General features: G+C 50.2%; 1 protein-coding gene across 1 annotated transcript; it reads right to left on the bottom strand.

The window, feature by feature from the left end:
- Positions 1-2: 2 nt before the first annotated feature.
- Positions 3-19,457, bottom strand: ZNF488 (zinc finger protein 488). The gene is made up of 2 exons (XM_012472636.3): positions 19,411-19,457; positions 3-3,408 (listed from the first exon to the last, which is right to left on the bottom strand). Exon 2 carries the CDS (start codon positions 3,248-3,250, stop codon positions 2,282-2,284), a length of 969 nt encoding a protein of 322 aa, XP_012328059.2. The 5' UTR covers positions 3,251-3,408; positions 19,411-19,457; the 3' UTR covers positions 3-2,281.
- Between the last annotated feature and the right edge of the window lie 1,236 nt (positions 19,458-20,693).

Genomic DNA, 20,693 nt, shown 5'->3' with positions numbered 1-20,693 from the left:
AATTATTTCCACAATATTTATTATGCACTGACAATATGCAATGCCCTGTTCTGGGCACTGAGGATGCACAGTAAACAAACCAATCTCTACTCCCAAGGAGCTGACGGTGTGGATGTAGCAAATCAACAAAACGACAAACATAAAGATGTTTGCAGATGGTGGGACGTGCTGTGAAGGAAGCCACAGGGACACGCAGCTGAGACACAGAGGTTGCAGGGCTGCTTTACAGGGAATCTGAGAGGCCTCTCTAAAGAGCTGACCTGAGAGAAGAGGCCCTGTGGAACCGCAGCAGGAGCAGCACCAACAGAAGCTGGACAGCAAATGCTGAACGAAGCCCAGGCTTGAGAAACGGCACGAGAGCTGCGGTCAGAACACGGGAGCAGACAGCAGAACAGCAGTGAGGTGGTATAGTGGAGTCCCCTCTGCCCACTGCCACCTATGGGCCTCCTAAGGGCAAGCTCAGCCCGTGAAAGTAGTAGGTATAGAGGGGAGTATCAGAAACACTGGAAGTGCTACAGCATTATCTGCAATTGACTCATTGTCGAAATGGAAAGGAAGCAGCTCTTGCCTCCCAGGGCTGTTGTAGGACTCGCTAAACATCTGTATTCTTCCAGTGCTTACGCTATTGCCTGGCACACAGGGAGAGTGAAATGAGTGCTTGCAATTAACATCAGGCAGGGACTTGTTCGTAAAGCAGCTAGCAGGTCCTGCCGGGGTTAGGACTGTAAGTGTGAAGGGCAGCCACGGGGTTGGAGTCATCATTTTACTTGCACTTTGAGAAGATGATCTGGTTGTATGCGTGTGGACAATGGATGGGTGCGTGGTGAGAGGCAGGAGTGGAGGGAGCGAGGACACCAGAGCAGCCAGGAGGGAGTGCTGCTGCCTGGAAGGGTGGACAGAGGAGAGCGAGAGAAGAGGAGCAGTCTGGGAGGCTGGCTGGGATCCCCACCCTCTCACCCTGGCTTCTTCCCAGACACAAGCCTGAGTTCTGTGCTGGGGGCCCCATCGGAGGGCTGGAAACCCACATCAAAAGACCAAAACCTGACAGCGAGGTGGAAACCAGTGCAAAAACGACACTGGCTCAGAAACTCCCCACAAAGGGATTTCATCAGACTGACCTGTGCAATGTCAAAGAGTATGGTCTGGGCCCCACACATCCTTAGGAACAAGGGCCGACGTGGGTACCTACAGCAGCTACTGACTGAAACACAATAGATAATACGTGGTACCTGGAATGCTCCCTAGCCTCACGATCTGGAAGCTGAGTTTTTGCACATGCCCTATTCTTAGAAGGTAAAAGGGCATGTGTGTAGATGGTAGGGAGGGGGTTCTATTTCCCCCATTCGTATATTCACAATGTGAAGAACTACAGACCAGGTGGTGGGTGGAATTACTGGACCCAATTCCTCACCCTCCTGTGGAGGGAAGGGATGCTCACTGCCTTGCCACAGCTTCACCAAGGGCAGCCTGAGCTTTTCCACTCCTCAGTATTGGGACTGACCCTGCCACTTGCATGGGCTGAGAGGACGCTGGCGATGTGACCCAAGCAGAGGCTTGAGGTGTGCTTCTTAGACTCACCCTCTTATGTTCCTGGCATAACTGCAAGAGATGCATGCTTGCTCTGAGTAGCCCTTCAGCCAAAGAAGCAAAAGGACATGACGTGATCAAATGTGAGACCTGCTACCAAGCCCAGCCAAGCTCAGCTTAACCTGAGCCAACCCACAGACCCACGACTTTAGCTTGTCTGCCACGGAGGTCTTGTTAATAACAATAGCTGACTAGTACAGACACCATCACAAACCTTGCTGACGCAGCACTCAGGGTCTGCCGGCAGAATGCTGGCCACTTTGCACATACCGTTCATGTGACACAGATGCCAACCTAAGACACAGTGCTATCATCTCCATTTCACAGATGAGAAAATGGGGGCTCAGCAGTTCTTTGTCCAAGGTCACAGCTAGTATGTAAAAGAGCCCAGATTCGAATCCAGGCTTTTGTGCCTCCAAAGCCCATCATGTACACCAGAGTTGCCCCCACTCTCTGCCTGTTAGGGCCTTTACTCTGGATTCGCAAAGCCCATCACTTTATTTCAGGACTTCATTTCCTTCAAAACACATCACTCAGGTGCGGCTTTTTCAAATTATGCCTGAACTGTTCATCTATGGATGCCAAACGCAGCAACTCCGCAGAGGACCGCGACAACCCCCTCAAGGCAAGCCCAGGGAGCCCCCTCTGACAGAGGCTGGCTGACGCATGCAGCAGGTCCCTCCACGGCCACCTGCTAGCTGTGAGAAGTCATGTGCCGGGAGAGGTGGTGGCGCTCCCGGAAATGCTCCTGGCACACAGGGCAGGCGAGGGCCTCTTCTCTCCTCTTCTGAGAATGTGGGTCAGGCTCCGCATGCTCCTTTTTGTGGTGGGACCGCATGTGGAAGACCAGATCGGACGTCAGACGGAAGGACAGGTTGCACTTTGCACACCAGTTCTGGGTGGACAAGCCCAGGGAAGTGAGGGTGGGTGGCAGGAGGGCCCACGAAATGGTGGAGGATGATGAAGGTGGGGGCACCTGGGCCCGGGTGTGCTCAAGCCACAGTGTGGGGGCACCCAGGAAAGCGCTGCAGAGTGGAGCATTCTGTGGCAACATTTGCAAGTTCCAGAAATCACCAGCCAAAAGCTTGGGAGTTGAAAGTCGACCCCAACAAGGGAGGTCTGCGGTGTTGAAGAGTCCAGACAGCTCCCCCAGGGTGTCTGCAGACTCCCCTGCAGGGAAGACTGGGGTTGGTGCCGGCCTCTCTGCTGGTCTCTTGGTTGGTTTGCTAAAGGCGCTCCTCTGCTCACCTCGCGCTCTGCTGGGCCACACAGAGAAGACTGTGCTGCCAGCTGGGTCTCTGGGGACAGCCTGGGCCAGGTGCAGGGTGCCAGGCTGGCCTGCAGGGTCATCATGATCCCTCTCCTGGGCCTGAGCATCCCCGCACCGGTCCTTCATCCTCAGCAGCTCTGTGAAGGCACTCTGCCTCTGCTCCCCACGTGCCTTCGGGGGCAGCGGCTGGCCAGATGGGGGCCTGCCTGGGGCTGCCGACAGTGCTGGCTCTGCACTGCCCACATCCCGGCCTGCCCTGCCCACAGTGGCCTCAGGGCCCAGGCAGTTCGTCTTCTCCAGCAGCACTGGCTTGTGGCCCTGGCCCAACTCGGGTTCGCTAAATTGCCACCTGTTTTCAGCCAGTGGGCTAGGTGGGGCCCCCTTCCCTGCCATAGTGATCAGCAGGGCCAGGGCCACAGGATGAGCAAGGTGGCTGCTCTGGCAGCCATCAGTCTTCGGGAATTTGGGGTTCTGGAGGGCTTGGCCCAACAAGGAACCATGAGATGGGAGAGCTCCCTGTGACACTGGGCTGGACACACGGCTACGGGGCCCTGCGGAGAGAGGAAGCAACAAGCAGTGAGACAGGCATTTGGCAGTCAGGCACAGCGCACCATGAGCTGGCGTCAGACAGGACCCTGATGCTCAGGCCTCCTCCACTGCCTGTAGGATGGGTGTGCTGACTGCATCGCCTCTGAGGAGACAAGGAGTGTGGACGGCACCTTCCTGCAGGGCCCACCTCCCAGAGTCAGAGTGAGGACAGGGGTCTCTGCTGAAAATGCCCATGGGCAGCTTCCCCTCTAGCCTGGTAGAGAGAAACGTAGGATTCCCCTGGCAGAAGTAGTTCCTCGGCATTAACCAGGCATTAAACAGAGCATCTAGAAGGGAAGGGAAAGAGCCTGCTCTGGGGGCTGCGTTAGGGACTTGGGGACCTTCCAGAAGTTTCTGGGTCATCTGTCAACAAGTAGACTCCTTCATGTGGAAGTCCTTGCCCTATGCTCGAGCTCCCTCTGTCCCTGGCCGAGCGTTGAGGACACAGGGAGGTGGCAGCATCAGGGTCACAGCGTTGGAAGACCATGGACTTCATGGTCTTTGCTCTTCACACAGCCCTCTCTGTCCTGGCCCTGACGTCAACCCATCACTCCTCAGGCTACCAAACCTGCCTCCTGGCATGGCGGCCCCTTTGTCCACATCACATTCCCTGTCAGCTTCTGCACAGTCTCCGATTTTCTCAGAGCCACTCTTCTTGTTTCTGAGAGCCATGTGTCCCCACTCTTCTCCCGACACCCAAGTACATGTGAACAGCGTCATTCCCATTGGACCTGTGAACTCATTCCAAAATGCAACTCAGGCACAGCCTCCCCTTGAGGCTTCCCCAGTGCTCTCAGACACAGACAACACTCCCTCCTCCATACCACCACTGTCCCAGGCACCAAACGCCTGCATGCACCACATGCAACATTATATTTACTTGTTTGTGGTCTGCTAGAAGGCAAACTCTAAGAACCCAAATATGTCAATTCACCTTCACATCTGCAGCATTTAGTCATGCCTGCAATAGGACAGGAGCTCAGGAAGCCTCTGCTGAATGAATGAATGAGGGACAGGACGGCAACTGTTAAAAAGAAGTCAACTTTATTCTCCCAAAGAGTGTGGCCCATGCTCTGCTCCTGCACAGAGAGGAGAATATGAGCCCCCCATGCTCTCACAGGGCCAAGGGAGGAGACAGCCGCATGGTGAGAAGGGGAGGAGCCGACCACAGCCTGCCTCAGAGCTTCTCTGCCTCCTGCTCCTACCTACCCTGTGCTCCTCAGTGGGCACTTGGTCCCTTCCCAGTCCACAGCTCAGGCGCAGCTGGGGAAACTGCTAGCTGCGGCAGAAGGGCATGCTTTGCTTTCCAACTCTGATGTAAGATCAAACTGTGAAGCCCCACCAAGGGCATCCAGCCTCTCCCTTTCCCTCATCTCCCCTTGGCCCTAGTTCCAACCCCAATGAGAACCCACCCAGCTTTTCCTTAGGGAAATAGCCCACCAGCCATAGGAACTCACTACGAATACAGCTGATTGGCCCATGGGTGCTGAGAGTCACCTTAATGGTGGGGGTCACACAAGGGCCCGGAACTCTTAAAGTACCCTGCCCCAGGTGCTGAACTAACAACAGTCTGACCATGGTTGGAAGAGGCAGTCTGAGGGGTCAGATCTGCCTAATAGGAGAAGGAAATGAAGTATGGTTTATAGCGGTGAAAGCAACACGCAAGTAAATGCGTAACTCCAGAGACATGGCGAACAAAGCAGGATGCAGATGCACGACGAAGCACAGTACAGCCTTGGACAGTGATGCTTGCTATGCTTTTGATCGAACGCTGAGGAGGCAAGAGGACAACAAGATTATAGATTTGGTGTTGCCTATTCTATGCACACACATGCGAGATGCATATATCAAAGGAAAAACCCCGGGAGGAAGCACGGAAAACGACCACCAGGTCATTTTTTTCGTGATTCCCCCTTCCATTCATTCAGTAAGCATGCGCTGAGAGCATCCAGCGTGCGGGCCCTCTGCGAGGTGCTGTGGTGACAGTGGTGACGATGCAGTCGTGAGTTCGGCTGTACAGAGCACAGGGACCTGCACATGTGCCAGTGTTGCAAACAGCAATGGTGGCATCCCAACTGAGCCCTGAAGACCCAGAGGGGCTGCCCAGGATTCACAAAGAGCTTGCATGGGGCCTGTGGTGTGGAGACCCTGAGGGGTCTCTGGGGAACTGAGCCTATGGCAGTTCTGCAGTGGGCGAGTGGCTTGGGAGGGGCGGGACTCAGAAGCTGGAATAAAATGGACCTGACTGTTTTCGGAAATAAATGATTCATTTTTTAAGTGTGGCCATAAAGACTACGCAATAGTATGGGGGGAAAAAAGCTTATAATACAATGTTAGTGTTCAATATAAATATGTTGTAAAACAAAACAGAAAAACAAGTCTATCTACCAAATCAACAAAAACATGAAAGAAAATATACCAAAGCAACATATATGTGAAAAATAATTTATACTATGTACATGTACTATATAATATACAGTATACACAGCATGTGTACATAATATACCATATAATACACTGTATATGTACTATACTATATACTATGATGATGCTAGTATGATGGAATTGGGGGGGTTTCTCTCAACTTTCCAATATTTTCAAACTATTCTGGTTTTATTTTAGCATGTTGTTTTGTTCAGTAGTCAATTGTTTTAAAGGGGGAAGTGCCCTTTTCTGCTTGGTCAGGGTCAGAATTCTGTGAGGGATTCTCACAGTGAAGCCTCTGTGACTTCAGAGATGCTACTTTCCTAACCGCTCCTGGAAATAATTCTGAGCTGAATTCCTCCCACTGTCTACTCTCCCTTGGAAAAGAGGAGTCCTAGCCCCCATGCTGGAGTGCTCTGGCTGGAGTCTCCTGGGAGTGGAGGGGCCTGTCCAGCGGGTGGGCTATTTCTCATGGGGGCTTCATGGTCTGTTTCACGCCACCTAGAGAGACCTCACCTCTGCCAAGTCTGGAATTGAGCATTCCCCAGGCCACAGGAACAAAAGGAGAGCTTTGGAAGAAGGGTGAAATGCCTGGGCACTTAGATAGATCAGATCAGCTTTTAGGCAAAGTGCATTTCATTTCCTGTTCATTCATTCACTCAATAAACATGCACAAAGCACCTACTATGTGCCAGACTCCAGTCTACATAAGACTGGTGACTCTCACACTGATTGAACTCTAAGTAGTTGGAAATGGCTGGAGGTAGGGTGAGTGTGCAGTGTGGCCTACAGTGTGGCCTGGAGGATGCATGTGGAATTCAGAGCAGGAAGATCCTCTGTGGAGGCCCAGAGAAAACACTAGGGTGGGACACACTCCCGAGACAGCAGTCCTGGTCCTGCCCATGCCTGGATGCAGGAAGAGAACATGGTAATGAAATGTGGGGACAAAGGGCACCCTTGGGCAACTGGCTGAGAACAGAGCCAGTGATGCTCAGTGGAGGGACACCCTCCTGTCAGCCCTCTCCACCCACCCCTGCCATGTGCCAGCCTGTCACCAGTAACGTGTGGTGCGGTCTTTGCTGGAAGCTCAAGGCTCCTCTGCTTTCTGAGCATGGGGAAGACAGAGCCTAATGTGAAGTATAAGTCAAGAAAAAGAAATAAAGAGAAGGAGAAAATACATAAAGATTCCTAGCTCTAAACCTTCTATGTCCATCTTGCCCCAAACTCCTCCAGTGCTCTCTGTCACGAAAATTTCAGAAACTGCATGAGAAAACTTTGCAAATGAAGTCAGAGGTCACAAGCAGGGGAAAGTCTTGGTCTCAGACTAGGCCAAATAAGGAAAAATATTAAAGACATCAGGAAAGCACTGACCTTGCCCACAGGACGCCTGCCGCAGTGAGCTGCCACACGCCTGGCCTAAGTGAGAGGTGGACACACTCCCCGGGCAGCTGCCATCTGGGGGTTCAACCTCACGTGTATCCAGAGCTCTTGATGGAGGAGAGGGATGGGCAGAGACTGCTTCATTCCCCACTGGAATTAGGCACCTCTTACCTGGTGTTGACACAGATGTGAGGAAGGGAGGAGGCCACACATACGGCAGACTGAGCTCCGTGGCTTACTTTGCCTTAGCGTGTCATGGGGCCACTGATCCCCACCACACCAGATTTTCCCAACCCCAGCAAGCATGCAGAACTCAGTCACCCTCACACCATCTCAAAAAGAAAGCCTCTATTGCTTGCAAAGAAGAAATTAGGTCCACGCATGTGGCAAAAGTTAGACACAGTGAGCATTGCTGGTTTTTCCCTCTGTTTTCCTACCTCGGCAACATTCTTAAAAGAAAATTCAAAATAGCAATTACAACAAAAATGTTCCCGTTATCCTTCAGAGAGCACAATACTGTATTTTCTTTACTCTAATGGCTATTGTATCTACTTCCAAGCTTTAGACTATTAATAATACACAGAAATACCAAGAAGCAAAATAAAACAGAAAGGCACAAAAAGTAGAATGGGAAAGACATGAGTTCGACTCTCACATCCATAGATTTATTATGGAGCTTCAGGTGTGTAATGTAACTTCTCTGAATACTGGGCAATTGTGTAAATAAGTGGGAGAATAATGCATTTAAAAGGATAAAAATATCCAGAAGGAGGCTCCCACCTTGCCCGGTCTATGTCAGTGCCTCAGGAATGTTCATTTCTTTCTTTGTGGCCAAGGGACAGGAACAAAATGAAGGGCATGGAGAGGTAAACAAAAGAATCAATGACTGCACAGAAGCTGCTGGGGTACCTTCTCCAAGCTCACAATGGAGAAAGGCAAAGTCTTCCATAGACGGGGCATCACCCTCATGACTAAAATACCTGCATTCTCAAAGATACAAAATGTGCCACTTTCTTAACTGAATAAATGCAGGGAGGGTGGTGAGAAAGGACAGCCCAGTGGCCTTGCCCAGTGCACCCTGAGAAAAAAGCAAACATTCCGCTCTTAGGCGCTCCACCCGCCTACACTGTTATTCCCACGCCTTCACCAGATGTCAAAACGTGTTGCCAAATCAAACCTAGACGTAAGACAAAGCAAAATAACAAGGAAAGCTCGCTGATTGAGACTGAGAAACAGTGCAGGGTGGGCGAAAGTTAAGACACTCAGGTAAGAGTCTCAGCTTCAAGGTTTCTAGGTGACCTTGAGCAAGCCCCTCTCCTTCAAAGTCCTCACTCAGCTACAAAATGAGCAGGCTGGACCAGGTGGCTTCTATGGTCCTAATACCAAAAGGCACCAAGTGATATTTTTATGCGGCATTATGATGCATCTTTTGTGATCAATCTGGTTTTTTAGACATTACTTTGACAAGCTTAATGGGCAAAATATAGAGTAATGATCCATGGCAGATCTAATAATCAACCGTGCCACAGCCTGATACTTCTGTTAGCCATAGCCGTACCCAGACTAAGTTGCTCTTCTATGAATATTCAAACACAAACAGGACTAATCCACCTCCATGTAAAGGAGGTGATTAATAGGTCCAGGAGCAGATCCCTGGATACCTTGACACTCCACAGCGATTTCTCACATCCCTTAGATTCCAGCAGTCAGGGCTTCCTCGCTGCACACAGCAGCCTCTACCCAGGTAGTTTAAACAGCAAGAAACTGATTAAAGAGTATTACACAGCTCATTAAATCTCTGTGAGAGCCAGAGACCAAGCTTGGGTGCTCTCCAAGGGTCAGGATAGCCAGCAAAAAGCCTAACCACACCCTGGCACTGTCTAGTAGAAACTCTCCTGGAATCAGCACCCATCACAGGAGACCAGACTCCTACAAACTCCACTACAGTCACCCCACAAGACCAGATGTCCCTGCCACTGTGACTGACAGAAGATGTCACCTGCCTGCCAAAGATTTCAGCTCATGGGACTCGCCTGAACATCCAGGGTTGGATGATGCACCTGGCTGCTTGGGGGGATCTATGTCAAAGGCCTGCACCCTGGCTGCAAAGGAGTCTGGGAAACATAGATTTAGCTTTCCAACCTCTGCAGTGCAGGAAAGCCAAGTGAGATGGGTTAGAAACGGTTGTTGATTGAACCAATGACAGCATCTGTTACTGTGGCACTTGATAAAGCTCACCCGGTGAGGAAACTGAGAGGACTCAGCATGCAACTCTGTCTGAAGGTTTTCCTCTCTGCCTGCCACTTGATTTTCTTGGCATGCGGCCAGTGGTGTCTTGGAGCCAGCTCACAGCAGCTTGTGAGATAATCAGGAATGTTCAGAGTTAGCTGTTTTAACTCAGACATTATTCAAAACTACATTACACAAACTTACATTCAAAGAAGTTCTATTAAAAACAAAGGCAACATATACTCAGAACTCATCACATCCTGGTCATTCTACGACACGTTCCTGTTGCCTATGCTGTGGACACTGCTCCACCCATGGGTGCAGGGGCTTGCCACGGTCCACTCCTCCTCACGCCACAGCCAGCGATATCATGAGTGGCTAGAAATCAGCCAGAATGTGATCATGCTGATTGCTATCTTGTTTTGTTCATTGTCTGGACTTAAGAAGGCAACGGGAAAAATTGTCAATAGCGTAGATTAAACTGAAAGTGTTGCCTTGTCGATGGCTGCTGTACTGTGACTAGCTCACAAAAAGTGGAAGGACTATTCTTCTAGTATTCCAAAATTATTATGTGATGTAGGAGTTATTTAAATCACTGACAAACAAGTGAAGTTCTGACACATGTTCATTGTTGCACTTTCATCTTATACTTTATTGTAAATGAAAATATCACCCGGCAATTCATGTTGGAGCTACATGCTGAGAACCAGTGGTTAAACACTTACCAGCACACCACAGCATGTACCTCATATATTTTCTAATTCTGGGCACCTGAATAATCAGAGAGACCTTCCTGGAAGAGGCAGGAGGCCTCCAAAGGGCAGACAGATGCAAAGAAAGGAGAGGGCAGAGGGAACAGCACACACAAACGCCAGTTAATGACAAGAGTGGGTTTGAAGTAAATCGAGAGTGTTTCTGAGGACTGTTTATGGGTAAGAGCAGATGGCCTAGCTACAGGAACCCATACCATACCTCTTAGAGGAGACAGTCATTCATTTATTCTGTGATAGCAGGACGAATAGCATGGAAGTGCTGCTCCACATTCAGTGAGAGAGAAAAACACCTCATCACAACTGAGAGAGAAAAACACCTCATCATAACATGGGATGTAGACAAGCCCACATGAGTGGTTTGGGAGAAATGCCTCAAGATTGGGGATAGATCATGTGCTGCCTGGGGTGCCTGAGGACTGTCCCATTGATGAGGTGATATTATCTCTGGGTGTTGATGGATGAATACAAGTTCACCAATCAGAGATGGTAAAATGGCGCAGGCAAAGTCATAGTGGCAAAGAAGAGCTGGGTATATTTCAGTCGTGAGGAAAAGGCAGAGGGGCAGGAATTAAGCCAGACAGAAAGGCCCCCTGTAAACGACAGCTTTTCATTTGCACTAAGCCAAGTCAGACTCAACTGTGAAATTCAACTCTGCCAAGGGAGGCATGGGAGAATAAGGGGAGAGAGTTAGAGTGGGAGCCAGGAATTTGCCCAGCTCCTTTCCCCAAAGAGCTCTGGGCTCCTTGACATCCATCAGCGCTCATATCCTCCATGGAGAGTGTACTCCTACCATGCAATGTCGGAGAACTCCCCATCCCACCCTCCTTCTCCCCCAGCCCTAGCACAGATGGAGCGGCTGAAGCAGTCACACTATGCCCAGCCTTCCAGACCACCAGGTGCAGCAGAATGGTCACTCAAGCCTCAGGGTCCTCGCTGGTTCCCAGCGCAGGCACCTACAGAGGTTCCATCCGCACTTCTGGAGCCTGTGACCAAAGGAACACTCAGAGACCTGAGATTATAGATGTCCTCCAGTGGAAATTATAACACACTATTTCCCTCCAGAGCTTGCAGCTCTGCCCCTGTGTGCAGACTTTAGATGACCCTGAAGAAGCGGCCCAGAAAGAAAAATGATTGAGCTGCGTCTGTGACCTGCTCACACCGAAACACCATCAGGGCTGCCGTGGTGAGACTCAGGGCACAGAGACCACCTTCAGCAGCCTGCCTGGCCAGGATCAGTGTCACCCCTACCACCCACTGGACTGTTGGCCCCTGCAGAGAGAGAGCCTGTGTCTGATCAATCTCTGTAGCCCCCACAGGGTATCTCAGGAAGAGCAGGGTGGTCCCCCTTTGACCCAGGTTCTTAAACCAGCTGGCAGGAAGGGAGGAGTATGTGCTCTCTACGACAAGAGCAGGCATCAGATGGCTTGGTTCTGTTTCATGCTACTCAGCATCCTTCCTAACTAAACCCAGTTTCAGTTTGAGAAGCTGCTTATGTGTGCCTGGTACTGGAACTCTCCAAATAGCTCAATCCTGGTCTTTTTTTGAGCTTATTTCTGCAGTTCTCCTTCTGACACTGTGATCTACCTGCCACCATAACCTTCTAATTAATTCCTTCTTGACAAAGTTGGCCAGAGTCTGTTGCTGTGGTTTGCTGATTGGTGTGGTTTGCTGATAGCTGATTGCTATGGATGTGACAACTCACCCCAGCTCTGAGCACTATGCCTCCAGGACTCTCCCAGGGAACAATAAAAATCACACACACACACACACACACACACACACACACGGCTGCCACCCAGAGGTGCCGGCTCAGCCCTGCCCCTGCACCTGTCAGCATCTAGCAGCAGCTGCCACATTCATAGAGCACACAGGACTTCCGCATGCCAGCTCTGACTTAATCCAACTGTGTCTGCACCCTGGTTGAGGGCAGTTTTCCTTCCTTGCTGGTTGCCATGCCCATTTTCTCCTGACCCTCAGAAGTGCCAGGCCTCTTCAGGCACAGAGGATAGAAGCTCTTCAGACACAGGTGCACAGAGGGACAGTCGCCGGAGCAATGCACATGCAGGCTTGGCAGGATGGGTCTGGCTGTGCCTGGCCCCACCCCCACACTGGCGGACAGCCACCTCAACATCTGGCCCTGCCCCTGGAAAGAGCATAGGCAACCCCATCTCCACTCACCAGAAGTGGTCACTCTTACTTCTCCCCAAACATAAATCCACTCACTTCTCCTCTGCTCCCAGCAGAGGTTTACCAACTGTCTGCCTGTGCCAAACTGCTGGACACCCATGGGTGGACCAGCTTTCAACCTCACCCTGGAAGTGCCCACAGTGCAGAAGGGAAGGATATGCAGTGACCACATGTGAGGTGGCACCCTTGGGGAGGTGGCGTCAGCCCTGCTGGGATGCCTTCATCGCCACCCACCCTCGCCAGCCCCACCCTCAAGTTCTGGAAGCTAGAACTCCAGTTCTTCAAGTGCCCCCACCGCTGGTGAGCAGCACTGGCAGAACCAGACTCCAACCAGATGAGCATTCCGGAATTTTCATCCTTAGAAAATATTTATCCCAGGGCTCAGGGATAATCTAGGAGTGGGTGAGTGCCTTATGCACTGGGGCCTCCCTGGCTTGCTACTCATAAATATAACCTGGGCCAAATCAGCTCCTTCCTCTCCCTGCTTCCTGCCCATCCAGGAAAGGAGGTACCTGCGTTCAGCCCCTTCTTGCAAGAGCTCTCAAGGAGATGAGCCAGAGAAGCCAACCTTCTTATGGAGTAAAAGCACAAGAGCAATCAGAGAGAAAGCAGGAAAAGTGAACACAAAATCTTAGCGTGTCCTTTTGCCACAAGCTTTGGACCAGCTCCTGTGGGACATTGCCACCCCACCTGGCCCTGCACACCACCCCATGTGACTCCTGCAAGTCCAGGTCCTCTGTCGCATGGAGAGGACACAAACCACGTGCTGCAGCAGGCTCTGCGTCACTCTTGATGCTCTTTCCAAGCAGATTCCTCAGAGAGGGGGCCTGACATCAGAGATGAATGTCGGCCACTGTCTCCCAAAGAGGCAGATGCAGAAACGTCACTCCTCTCTGACCCTGAGCAAAGCACTTAACCTCTCTGAGCCTCAGGTTTCCATCTGTAAAATGGGCTTAGGCTAAGTTGTCTCTCCAGCCCTTCCCAGACCTACCCGTCTATGACTAATTGGATGAAACCAATTCTCCCTCTTTCTCCAGGAATAACTGGTCTGCTTGAAGCCCCATTGCTGAGTTTCCATGATCTCACACAGAAAGACACACACACACGCACACACACACACAGTATGTGTACACAGACACATATACACTCACACAAACATATACTCATACATACACACACACTCACACACATACATACACTCTCACATACACATACACATAAACTCACACCACTCATATAGACATTACAAACACACATGCACACACACACACACATGAATGAATACACACATGCCAGTTTGCTATCACATTCACTCTTCCCTTCTCTCTCAAAGACAGTTCTCTAGAGGACAGCTGCGACCCACACAATGTTCTTCCCAAGCACAGAAGACTGTCCCTACTCTTCCTGGTCCTGCTGTGCCTGGAACCACCTCTGCAGGTGCCTCCCTGGGCTACATTTGCTGCCCACAGCCACATAGCCCGAACGCGAGAACGGTGTGTAGTTCCCTGAGCTGAGACACGACAACCCCTTCTCAGCACTAAAAAGGGTAGCACCTTTATAGCAGGATGGAACATTTGCTATCAGGATGCTTCATGGCATGAAAATAGGAGTCACCATTTATTGGCTACATAAGTGTCGACATGACAAACAATAGTATTAATAAATGAAATAAGGCACCTTGTTCATTGCATTTTCATAAAAACCCCATGAGGGAAGCTATGTGTCTCAATCTAGGTGCATTTATCTCCAATCTGCCAAATGCCAGCCTGATAAACTCAGGGCAGTCCCAACTTTTAGAGACCATTGTGGATCCAGACACCACCAACTGATGAATTAAATATCCCATGTGGCTTCATGCTCCAACAATGTTAACACCCACATCTTAATAAGAAGAAGGAGGAGGATGGAGAAGAGGAGGAGAGGAAATTAGGAACTAGCTGGGGACCTTTCATCCCATCTGGGACCCCCAAGGGTCACCGCTGTCACATGCATCAGCACTGCATGGAGTAAGGTCAGTGACGCAAGAGCACAGGATGTCCTCCAGAACCCCAACAGAACAAGGGCCAGAATGAAGCCCTGAAAGGTGGAAAAAGAGTCTGGCAGGGTTCGTCCCCAGGGAGTCCCTGCCAGCTCCTCATGCCCGTCTCTCCCTTGCCTACAGACTCACAGCCTTCTTCTTAGTCTGGGATCTTTCTCAGGAACAATGTCAGATTTGAGTCTTATCCACCTCCAGACTTCACGTCCAGCACTTGTCAGACAGCACCTCAGACAGGGGATCTCATTCCAGGTCATGCCATGCCCTGGCCAGGGCATTCTCTGGGTCAGAGCCCTGAGCACATGAACAGAAGCCCAGCACTGCCTGACTCCTGCTTTCCTCCGGGGACCCGCTTATGCCCTTTGCACCTGCAGATCCTCCTCTGTCCAGACCGCTGTGGGCACAGTAGAGCTGCGCCTTCCTCCCCTTCTCAGACACCAGCTGCCCTAGATGGCAATGGATCTACACAACCCTTGTTCTCCTTGCTCTGAACATGATATGAAAAGATGCTTTGTGGTCATCAGCTCTCCTCAGTAGGCTCAGTGCATGCCCGGGCTCTCGCCCCCTGACACTCTTTGGTGGTCCTCGTCACTCTGTCATTGTGAGTGTCCTGGGGAGGGCTCCTCTTGTCCTCCTTGGCCCTCGTTCCTCTGACCTCAGCAAGACATCTTTCTGAGCTACACAGATGTCTCTCATTGCCACCCCATGTCCTTCCTACTTGAAAAAAACAGATTTAATTTCAGGACTCCCTCACTGCTTTCAGAGCTCTTGCATCATGGGAAATGAAGTGATGATCTTCGAAACTTACCGAAACCAAGCTCCCCAAGTCTATGAGGAATCTTACTATGCTGGCCCTCCCTACCAACACAGGGCATATCTCCCCAAGGCTCCCAACACACTTGGGCCAGCAATCAGGGTCCCCTATTACCCAACTCAGCAGGTGTTGCATCCTGGGAGATGAAGCCTCATAACCCCATGGTGTTAAGAGCTTGTGGTTCTCGGTTTATTACCTATCCCCTGAGCCCTGACTGTATACCGATCATTCCCTCATTTTGGAACCACTGGTCACATTCTCCCACATTATCTGTCTGTCTATACCTTAACCAGGCTGTCTCATGTAACCTTCAAGCCTTCCATCCAAAACAAAGGCTAAGTGCACAGGCTCCAGGGTCAGAGGCCTGGACTCCAATCCAGCCCTGCTCTATCCAACCTGTGACCTTGGGCAAGGTATGGATCCTTTCCATGCCTCTGTTTTCTGATCTGTAAAGAGGGTCACCTTGGTGCTCTCTTCAATGGATTGTTGGAAAGATTAGATTGATTAATGTAGTCAAAATGCCAAGGAGCCTGGCTCAGTAAATGTAAGGGGGATCAGTTCTTATCACACTGAGTGCAAAGGGACAGAGTCCACCCCATGGCGGCCTTCCCATTACTCCTGAGCTCTCAGGGACCAGCGCACAACAGTGATTAATGAATGACCAGGCAGCCTGGGCATTCTTCTCCTTCCCGTTCCACCTACAGAGCAAAGAACTCTTGCAAACAGTTGGATGACCTCTTTTTCCTGAGATGTCTGAAGGCACTTCCCGCCCCAAGCCAACTGGCCAGCCTCCAGCTGTTCTGAGCTGCAGGTCAGGTACCAGATCTTATTCAAAGACACCATGTATCCCCCACCCCCGACGCAGTGCTTTGCTGCATCTGCCTTTCTCTTCAGCTAAAACACACAAGAGCAGAAAATATCTCGTCTTCCAATCCTTTGGTGTCCCTAGTCTCTGGAGAAGCTCCCCAGATCCTTTCGGAATATTCCAGGGACAATCATCTACAGGCCTTTTCTGCATTTGGATTGTGAGGTCCTGGGGTTTCCTAAGAAAGGGAATACACCTGTCTCCAGGCATCCTCCTGACTCTGGCACACTGAGGAAATTCAACACTGAAGGTGATCCAGGCTTTCCCAGAGGCTGGCTGGTGGTGCTGGGGTGATGAGCACATCCTGGCCAGCCCTTACAGGCTCTGTGGCTGGTTATGCCTGGACCCCTCTAGCAGCAACGCCTGCTGCATTCCAACAAAGCCAAGTGCAGGAGACTGAGGACACGGCCACTCCCCATGGCAGCAGGGAGGGTGGCCCTAGGCTAACATAACTTGGCCACGTGGACACTCATGGAGCGGATGTGATCCCATCACCCACTCAGATGCCTGAGACTGTGCAGAGGGCACATTCAGTGCTTCAAGGAGGCCCTGCTGTGTGGATTGAGAGTCTGCCATGGACATGCTGAAGATAACCAGCACATAGAACAGGGAGCTGCGTTCTGCCAAACAATGCCAATAGGCAATGGCTGGTGCCGTGTGGAGTGAAATTTTAGATATTATATGTGCCGAGGCTGCAGCAACATGGAAGTCACATAACAGGACTGAATTAGCCCTGGTCACTCAGGCTCCAGGGCACAACTTTTGTTCTAGTCAGCCCTGCCACACACTACCTGCCTGACCTGGGACAAGCACTCTGGGCCTCCTTCTCTTCATAAGTAAAACAAGAATGGTGATCTTCACTTCAGGGGCTCACGGACAGGACTCAGCAGGGCTCTGTGCATGCCAGGTAGCAAGAGCACAAGGAACAGCAGCTCTCTTCCTAATACAACTAGAGAATAAAGGTGGAGCCTGAGAGGGTGGTCCCAATTTCACTGGCAGCCTTCAGGAAAAAAGTCCATGATTTTACTTAGGCTACTCCAGCCAGCCTTCCCAGATTCCAACAACAGCATCTTCTAAGGAGAAAAACACAGTGACATTCTCACAGAGACACAGACTACTAATGAATAAAAATAAGTTTACAAGTATTGAAACTTGTCTTATTTTTTAAATAATTGGTGTGATGATCTGTTTCAAACAACAGTTGCCACCTCTTGGATGTCTGAAAAGAAATCCGACATGCAAAGCAGACATGATGATTCTAAATCATTTAGAAAGCCTATTATCCCTCCCCCCAGAATCCTCATACACTGGGGATCAGGGATTAGATATAAAAGACAATTTAACTTTTTTTTTTTGAGATGGAGTCTTGCACTGTCACCCAGGCTGGAGTGCAATGGCGGGATCTCAGCTCACTGCAACCTCTGCCTCCCAGGTTCATGTGATTCTCCTGCCTCAGCCTCCCGAGTATCTGGGATTACAGGCACACAACACCACACCTGGCTAATTTTTGTTTTGTTTTGTATTTTTAGTAAAGATGGGGTTTCATTATGTTGGCCAGACTGGTCTTGAATTCCTGACCTCGTGATCCAAAGTGCTGGGATTACAGGCACGAGCCACCATGCCCAGCAGACAATTTAACTTTTTAAGCTAGAAAAAAAAAAGCCTCAAAATCACAGTTCCATGCACATACCTACGAATTTGTCCAAAATTCTTTGAATCTAGCATATGCAAATTTTTTCACTGAACACACTGCAATGTGTTCCTTCATCATATTTAATTTCTGTTTAATTCTGTGTGATTTATCTATGACCGAATTCCCATTTCTGTATCAATCAAAAGTTAAATTAGTTGAATTTTCATTAAAGGTCATAATAAGCTACAATATCAGGTTAAATTATTTCCAAGAAGCAAAAGCTTCATGCTTTAGTTGGTATTCAGATCTTTAGAAACAAACAATGGCTCTTTTATAACTTAGTGTATATATATTATGTATTTGTGTGTATTTGCACATATAAATATATATGTTATAAAATATCGTTAAAAATTAAATCACATCTGACAAGTTTACATTTTAATCAAGAAACGAAAAATTGTCTTGATATAGTTCTATGTTTTCCCTCAAAAATGAATGAGGCTTGATTTTCTAGAGTTCCTCACTTATGCATCTACGACAATCTTTGACACTAACATGAAATACCTTCCCCTTGGCCCTCCTACCTAATGTACATAAAATCATTAATTTCAAACGCCATAATTACTGCCATAAAATGTCTAATGTCTCCCTCAGGAGTAATTAAGTAACCATTTCTGCACATCAGCGGCATTGGCAACTACATATTTTAGAAATTTACTGCTAATTTCTTATTTCCAAGCTCCCTCAAATGTTTCAAGTGCAAAGTCCTGGCCTCCCACTGTCTTCCCACAACCCTGCTCTGAATTCTGTCCCTTTCCTCCCCTGCACCTGGCATTGCACACCCTGTCCAGAAGGCAGGTGTGGGTGGGAACACCCCTTAAATGCTTCTGCAAGGCTTAGCTTCCTGCTGTGCTGTCTGTGTCTATTAGTAAAGGCAAAATGTCAAGGAAAGGATTCAACCAACCCCTTGTCTCTAAAATCAGGTATGTTCTTTCAGCTCATTCTAAAAACTTATCATAATGAGAACATTGGTATACCCCCCCGCCCAGGAAAGGCAGTGAACAGGTTACATGTCCAGATCTTTGGATATAATCTGTTGGAGAAAGGATCTGGGGCCAATGCATGGTTCTTACCCTACTGCCCAGTCCAAGCCTGGGCTGAGAATAAAAGAGCAATACAGGATAAACCCCAGGAGGGACAGAGAGAGGGATGAAAACAACTGCAGCCTGAAAGTCACCCTAGGAGAAAAAAAATCATAGGCAGGATTCCTGAGTGCTGAAAAAGCAACGGGGAGAGGGGGAAGGCGGGGGAGAAGAATTAAAAAAGAGAGGGAAAGAGGAGAGGGAGAGAGACTGACACAGAAGAAAATGAAAACAGGAAGACAATAAAGAGGAGATAGAGGAGAAAAAGTGGGAAAGAAGAAAGGGAACAGAAACAGGGTTGGGACTCGGAGAGGACATGGGAGAGAGCTGGAGGAAGCTGGCGACAGAGGGAAAGAAAGGACCCCACAGTCAAAGGCAGGACTCAAAAACCCTGTCCTGGGGAAATGCAGTGGAAGTGAGATGGACCCCGCCGCCCGCGCCCGCTCGCGGCTCTCTCCCTGTAGACAGGAGAGGGCGCCTCACCTGGGCTCTCCGGAGAAGTGGGGCACGGGGCGCCGGTGCAGTACAGCCTCCTCGGTGCCCAGAGCCCAGCGCGTGGCTCTGAACTTGGCGCTGGAGCCCTGAGGGTGGCCAGGTCCCGCCCCACAGCCGCTCCCGCCTTTGGGGCGTGGCCTCGGCGTCTCCTACCCCCAGGGTAGCTCCAGCCTTCGGGGCGGGGCTTGCGGGTGGGCGGCCCTGGCGAGGATCGAAGAACCCGCAACGCGGGAGAAAACTCAGTCTTATCCGCTGGGCGGCCCCGTCCTCCCCGGGGTCAGCCCCGCCGAGATGCCCCCAGCTGGCTCCGGTTGAACCCGGCTCCGGCGCCTGCGGGAGGGCTAGGGCGTCCTTTGGAGGTGTCAGCCGCTCTCGCCGTCGCGCTCTGGTCCTGGGCGCCCCGACCTCTCGCTACTGGGACCGCGGGGCCTCGGCGATGCGGGCGGAGGCTGTGCCCGGTGCCTGCGGCTCCCGTCTGCACCGAGGACCCCTGCCGCCTCCTGGCCCTCTTTCCCCTCGTAGCCTGGCGGCCCCTAGAGCAGGACCCCCCCCAGCGCCCGAATCACCCAGCTCCTCCCGGAGCGCCTGGCCACCCCTGCTCCCTAGGCCCCAGCTCTGACCGCGTAGCGCTCAGCCGGGAAGACGGGCTCCGCGACCCCTGAACCCGAAGGTGCCAGGGAACTTAACTGCCCCTGGAGGGTGGAAGGGGGTCAGGGTGGAAAATGACAGTTCAAGTGCGTTATAATTAAGAACTTAGGCTTTGATTAAAAAAAAATAAACGGAGTGAAAAAGCAAGCCACACATTGAAAGAAGATATTTGCAGCAATTGATAAAGGATTAGTATCCAGGATATATGAAGACTTTTAATAAAATAGAGTGAAAGAGAGGAACACCCAAAGTAAAGAATGGGCACAGCCATGAATAGGCGCTTCAAAGAGGAACCACGGATGACCAAAATCATGTGAACGGATAAGTCTCTAGAGTAATTAGAAAATGCAAATTAAGACCACAAAGAGATGTTTAATCATTAGGCATAAATATTAAAATATAACAATAACAAGTTCCATGAAAGGCATGAAGCAAGAGAATCCTAATATGCTGTGGAGAAGTACACCCTAATTTTATTGATTATAAAACACCACTAATTTAAGATATTCTATTACACTAAATACAACTCCAAAAGGGGGGGAAACTGACAACCAACCAACCGAATGCTTCGCATCACTTGTAATTTTCAAGTTGTATGAAGTATATATTATCAGTCCATTCTC

Source organism: Aotus nancymaae, unplaced genomic scaffold, assembly GCF_030222135.1.
Source record: "Aotus nancymaae isolate 86718 unplaced genomic scaffold, 86718_ANA_hifiasm-v0.15.2.pri h1tg000010l, whole genome shotgun sequence".
In the NCBI taxonomy this organism is placed as follows: Eukaryota; Metazoa; Chordata; class Mammalia; order Primates; family Aotidae; genus Aotus; species Aotus nancymaae.
The sequence above is the reverse complement of the archived record's forward strand: the minus strand, read 5'-3'. Positions and strand labels throughout refer to the sequence as shown.

Coding starts and splice junctions, on each gene's coding strand:
- ZNF488 (XM_012472636.3), bottom strand. CDS start 3,250: ATGGCAGGGAAGGGGGCCCCACCTAGCCCACTGGCTGAAAACAGGTGG.